We start from the raw sequence: 6,215 nt of genomic DNA, 5'->3' as shown, positions 1-6,215 counted from the left end.
AAATAACCTTCAGCCCCACAGTCACAATGTGTGTGGAGAGAGTGTGGTGTGTGTGTGTGTGTGAGTGTGTGGGGGACACACACGTGGGTCGCTTTGGCGTCCCTGTCGCTTGGCAACAACGAGCACTTCCGCTTCGTGACGTCGAGCGGAACCGGTGCAGCGGTTTTCTCCCTCCCCTCTGGAGCGGCCGGTAACTCGGTACCCAACCCCTCAAACCCCTCCCCCCGACCCACCCGCCCCGGGTTTTGGTTCCCCCCCCCCCCACCCCACCACCATCCCCACCACCTGCAGTGCAGGAAGAAGAAGCGTAGACTGAGGCGTTGCCATCGAACTTAAGGCCCTCTTTTTTTGTGTGAGTGTGTGTGTGTGTGTGTGTGTGTGGGTGAGGAATAATGGTGATTTATTTCGGTACCTTTTTACCAAGTCTTGCACCCCCCCCCCCCCCCACCCCTCCCTGTGTGTGTGTGTGTGTGTGGGGGGGGGGGGAGGGGCTGAGAGGAAAATGGCCTTTAAAAAAAAAGTCACTCCTTTTAAAAAATGGTTCTTTTGAATTTTTGCTCATCATTGTGACGATGACGATGCCGACTGCCCTGTGGGACGCCGGCTGCGCTCCCATCGGCTGCTGCCGCCGCCTTTCGCCCACAAAACAATACACGTTCGCGCCGCTTCGCGACAGACGTGTCCTGTGTTGCGCGTTCCCGCGAAGCGCTTGGCGAGACCTCTCGACGCACGGGATAAGGCGCTGTGTCAAATGCAAGGACTGTTACTGTTATAACGGCGGTCCCTCCCGCTCCGAGAGACCTACTCTGAAGGGCTTGACTGACGTGCTCGCTCATTTTTACGTGTCTTTCGGAAAACCCTACAGGCAAAGCCGGTGAAGCGTCCGCCTGGGATGTCCGCCGGCTTGAAACGAACGGCACCGGCTGAAGGGGCAGCTGGTGCGGAGGCCGGGAAACGCGGCAATTTGCAAAGCCCGTCCGTTCCGTCGCCCGAAGCACAGAAAGAGCAAACCTCCGATGCTTTCGAAAATCTGAAACTGGCTCCCCAGACAGTACTGGAAACGCTCCAGCGAAGCGGGAGATCAAAGTGTCCAAAATGCCATTGTTCAAGGATGTTCTACTGTTATTCGTGCTTCCTTCTGGTAGATGGAGTGAGCTCTGATGAGATCCCTCAAGTCAAGGTTAGTAACCCAAGTTATTGTTTGCTGTCAGGATTGTTTCACGTTGCACAGTATGACACGTGACTATCTGGGTCAGAAGAGGAGAGAGCTTGGCTCTGATACCCCCATTTAGCCTGCTGACAGTCTCTTCTTGCACACATGAATAATGGCCCTGGCTAACGCACTGGATATTGGTTGTCCCTTTTGGAACCAGTGACAGCCAGCCTCCAGTATTCGCACTCCAGTACAAGAGAAGAGGTACGTTTTCTGGAGAAAATATACAAGGGTGGAAAAGCGGAATATCAGATTATGTATGAAATCAATATTTTCTATTACATTTCGCTTTGCACTTTATATGCCGACTTCCATTTTTTTCGGTTCCCAGCTGCCTCTGAAGATCGATATTATCAAACACCCCAATGAGACTGATGGGAAGAGTACCGCCGTGCATGCAAAGCTGTTGGCCCGAGATGACGTTAATATTTACACGTACCCTTGCATGCCAGAGTACGGGAATGAAAAACATGAAGTAAGTTAGAAAAATTAATCCAAAGCATTCGCCTGCTAAGTATACCCCTTACAGTAAATCTGGTTTGAGACATCCATCTGGCATGAAAGGCACTGTATCAAAAGCAAGGATTATTATTGTTAATAAAATATCCTTTCATTATTAGTGTCTATGAGGAAGAACTGGGCTGGCTGCAGCAATTCTTTTGACTTTATATTGATATTTGATATAATTCCTTTCACGTCAGGAGGACGTTCCTGAAGCACTTTACAGGATTTACTTCAAATGAAGTGTAGTGTCTGTGTTTGTAGGTAAATTGGAGCTGAATAGGGTGGACAAGGATCCAATTTTTATTAGGACGCCTCCCGACATGAAAGGAGCTATACAAATGTAATTTTGTTGTTGTTGTTATTTTATGTGTCCTTTTGATCGAACATTTCCGGTACTTTGCAATCTTGTTCAGGTCGTGGTGATGTTCCCTGGACCGACCTCAGTTTGTCTTGAGGACCTTCCAAAGCACTTATCAAACATTGCAGACGAGAAATCCGTTTTGGCAAAGCTCGGGAAGAATGCGCCCAGTGACAGTGGGAGCAGTGTGCTGGAGGAACCATCAGTTAAACAGCCAAAGTACGACTGTGAAGACAAACTTGGTTTAAGTGTGGAGGAGCCAGCAAATGAGAAGACAAAACCAGCCCTGTTAAAACGTGTGATATTTATCGATAGCACCTGGAACCAAACTAATAAAATCATCACAGATGAGCGTCTCCAAGGTAACATGTCACAGCGGAGGCTGTCTTGGGGATCATGTTATTTATTTTGACACTTGATCATTTTAAGAGGTTTCTTTTATTCCTGTCCACCCGTGAGAAAATCCGGTCAGACAGACAGGAAAATGATAACAGTTTTTTTCTGTGCTCTTTCTGCAGAATTGCTTCACGTTGAGCTAAGAACGCAAAAGACTTGTTTTTGGCGTCATCAGAAAGGGAAGCCAGATACCTACCTCTCTACAATTGAGGCGATTTACTATTTCCTAGTTGACTACCACACTCTGCTTTTAAAGGAGAGCTACGATGGGAAATATGACAACCTGCTATTCTTCTATTCATTCATGTACAGATTAATCAGGAAGGCGAAACGTGCATCAGGCAAACTGAGTTGAGCTGCTGGTTGTGGAAAATCACTTGTTATTTGTACAGACTGACCTTTTGTTCAGTTCATGACTTTCATGTTCTGGTTCATTGAAGATTCTTTTAAGTCAGTAGGCTGGTACTGCAAACACACTGTATGTTTCACATGGAGACTGGTTAGTGTAAATTATGCCCATTTTTGGGCTTATTACATTAACTGAAAAGATGCATAATTCTGCATCAATATGAGTACAGTGAACCTCACATAAGTCTTATTAGTTGGGACCACACATTTAATATGACTTATGCAAAGTATGAGTTATGTCAAACTTGTGTAGAATATAAACTTTTGAACAGGACTTGGGCAGATGTACGACTTAGGCGATTATACGATGTATACAGATCAGACTTATGCAAGTTTTACCGTATTGACATTTTTCTTATTCTATTCCAAGGTTCTGCAAACCAAGGGTTAAATTAGAATTCATTTATTTTTGTGATAGCTGCATTGAGGCTTTCTTTAAAGAATACTGTTGATTGTATTTTTTTTCAATTAAATATGCCTACCTATTGTCTCTTTATTCCCATTATATTTTTATAAACTGAATCTTAAACTAATTTTCTTCTGGTCAGCTGGTGTCTCATGTTGAAATCGATCACCCCGCGTAAGAGTATCCAAACCAGACCGAGAATTCCACATACAGTATTTATGCCGCCTACACATGGAAATTTCCCTGTGTCCAGAATGGAATCCGAACTGTCTCCAAAGAGGGTGCACTCAGCTTACCTGATTCTGGAGAGTATTAAGCGCTGTTGCCAAGGCTTGGGGAATCCCAGAGTGAGTTGAGGTAACTGCTGGAGTTTCACTGGCTACAACTACATAGCTTGCTATTGAGAGCACTGGCTTGCAAGCTTTCCTCTGCTTGTCTAGCTAGTAAAACTTTACTTTGTAGGACTTTGACTTGAAGAGTTAACACGAGCTGAGTGGGCAGAATCCCTGCTCCCATCGGAGCTCTGTGAAACTACAGAGAAAAATACCACAACGGTCATGGTGAGCAACCATCTGCCAGCAACTGTGGTTAAAAAACAGGAATCCAAGGCAATCCATGTGACATCTACCAAGCTGAGCAGAGAGAGGGCAAAACAATGTGGGCTACAGTTAGAATCTTTTTTCAAGAGGACTGTCCCACGGTTTACAAGAAATGTATGTTGGAGAATAATGGAAGAACAAAACTTAACTTCCATGGAGACAACATGTATAGCAAGCACGTGAGACGCTTTACTACTTTTCTTCAATCCACTACTTTGTAAAGTTAATGTTCAACAATTGTCAGAAGCTCATAATGGCTGTTATCAACCACATCATTGTAACCTTCAACTATTTACCTACCCACGAACGTAATTGTCAAACCATCATCCTTCCATGTAAATAGTGGGGGATATAAAGAGTCTCTTAGTATTTTTTAGTTGAAGCAGAGAACTGGTGTAGAGCGTACTGGACCACGGCTGTTGGTTCTCAGTTCTAGCCCAGTTACCTGTTTGTCAAAGTTCCTACCTGAGTCAGGCTGCAACAATGGGTCTCAATGGTTTTAAGCGCAGAGCAGAACGATAACTGAACTTAATAATCCTTGCAAATTGGAATACAAATTGATGAATCACTCATGAGCCAAGCTTCCACAACCTCTTTAGCATTCAGACACATTGTGGGATTGGCACTTGGCTGAGAATAAGACATTGTTCCAGGCGCATTGTTCCATTTTTCATTTCAAAGAAAGCAGTATTCCTGCAGGGTACCATGATCATGAACCATAACTGAATAACAAAGACATGCAATGTAAATGAATTACACAGTGAGCACAAACAGTTCTGGGCACCGAACACAGAACTGTGAACCTTTTAGTTTATAATTGGCTTCTGCTGTGAACGTTCCACCAGTTAGGGTTAGCGTGTTGGAATATCAAGACACCAATCGCTCCAGAAACATTCAAAATGCTTGCCTTGAACCTTGGCTCAATCTTAAATTCCTTAACTGAAATAGCAACACGCATACAGAGTATATAACATTCTTCACATAGGATAACGTCTCAGAGCTCTTAATGGACAGATTCGGATACAAAACGAGGATGGGGAGGTGACCAGAAGCGTGGCTGAATAGGCAGCTTTATAGACGGGATTTAAATACCGAGAGGGTTCAAGACTGAGAGGAAGAGAGATCCAAGTTTTTTGGGGGAGGGGGAGTTGCAGAAGGCTTGGACACTAATTATGGGATGGGAGATGTCTAGCGGAGTGGAGGCGAGTGAGTTAGAAGAACACAGAGTTAGGAAGGTGCGGGGGTGTGAAGGGATCTATAAGTGGTGGTTAGGGCCTTGAAATGGATCTGTTGGAAGACATTGGAGCTTGGCAAGATCTGGGGAAGACTGGGTTTGTGGAGTTTGGTGGAGATGAGGATGCGGGTGCCAGAGTTTTGAACGAGCTGGGGCTTGTGGATGGTGGAACTGGAGACCAGGGAGGAGAGGTGTTAAAGAAATGGAGTGAGGAGGTCAGAGATCATTGCTGATTACACGACTGCAATGACATGCACCAAAATGCTCAAAAGGACGAATCAGATATCAATAGAATATGGACCCACATTAAACAGAGGAACCAATGGAGGCTGTGAGGGAGGAAACTGATTTGAGAACAGTGATGGAGCAGATACAGTGAAGAACTTTTTGGGGGAGTTTATTATGCTAAGAATGGTCTACTTAGGATCTCTCAGGATTATGGTATCCAGGGCCAGTACATACTCAACCCTGGAACCTTGTATTTTGAAGGTATGTGGGTTGGATGGTTGCCACTGAGGCTTGATGATACTTTGTGGAATTGGAGTCTTACTGGACAACTATTGCCAACTTGGACCAGGGCCATCGGGCCTTGAAGGATTTTCTTCCCACATCGCTTTAAATCTATGCAAAAGGCAATGATTAAAAAACAGCAACAGTTTTTCATCTGGCATTGGCTTTGGGGTTTCAGTGAGTCAAGCGTCAATGCAATCAGACACGCAATAAAGTATATATTAAAAAAAATGTTTAATTTGGATCCATTAGATGTTCGTGCACGGGCTGCGTGGTTAGTTTAATTAATGCTGAAGGCAGTCCTATGATAAAGCAAAATACGTGTCAAGAAATGGTTTACTTTGGCCCCGAAGGAAACTGGAGGAGGAATGATTCTCTGATCAGTGGTAAATTTACTGACCTTGGTGTGGGCATAGTTATAAAATTTTTGATAAGGTTAAATCACACATTGTGCATTGTTTATGCAGCTTGAAGTACACGGAATCGTGATGTCTTTTCACTGCACTGAGCGTGTTGTGTTGAAGGAACTTGCTGATGGAAGCCACCACAATATTGCTGTAATGTTCATTAGTCACGGACAAAGGGAC

General features: G+C 44.5%; 1 protein-coding gene across 1 annotated transcript; it reads left to right on the top strand.

Annotated features, from left to right (window-relative positions):
* The first annotated feature begins 272 nt into the window (after positions 1-272).
* On the top strand, positions 273-3,101 carry dtwd1 (DTW domain containing 1). The gene is made up of 5 exons (XM_042344090.1): positions 273-352; positions 866-1,180; positions 1,545-1,688; positions 2,131-2,437; positions 2,594-3,101. Exons 2-5 carry the CDS (start codon positions 893-895, stop codon positions 2,824-2,826), a joined length of 972 nt encoding a protein of 323 aa, XP_042200024.1. The 5' UTR covers positions 273-352; positions 866-892; the 3' UTR covers positions 2,827-3,101.
* Positions 3,102-6,215: the final 3,114 nt, after the last annotated feature.

The sequence above is a fragment of the Callorhinchus milii genome, unplaced genomic scaffold (assembly GCF_018977255.1).
Source record: "Callorhinchus milii isolate IMCB2004 unplaced genomic scaffold, IMCB_Cmil_1.0 Scaffold26, whole genome shotgun sequence".
NCBI classification, from domain to species: domain Eukaryota; kingdom Metazoa; phylum Chordata; class Chondrichthyes; order Chimaeriformes; family Callorhinchidae; genus Callorhinchus; species Callorhinchus milii.
This window is presented reverse-complemented; position numbering and strand designations above follow the sequence as displayed.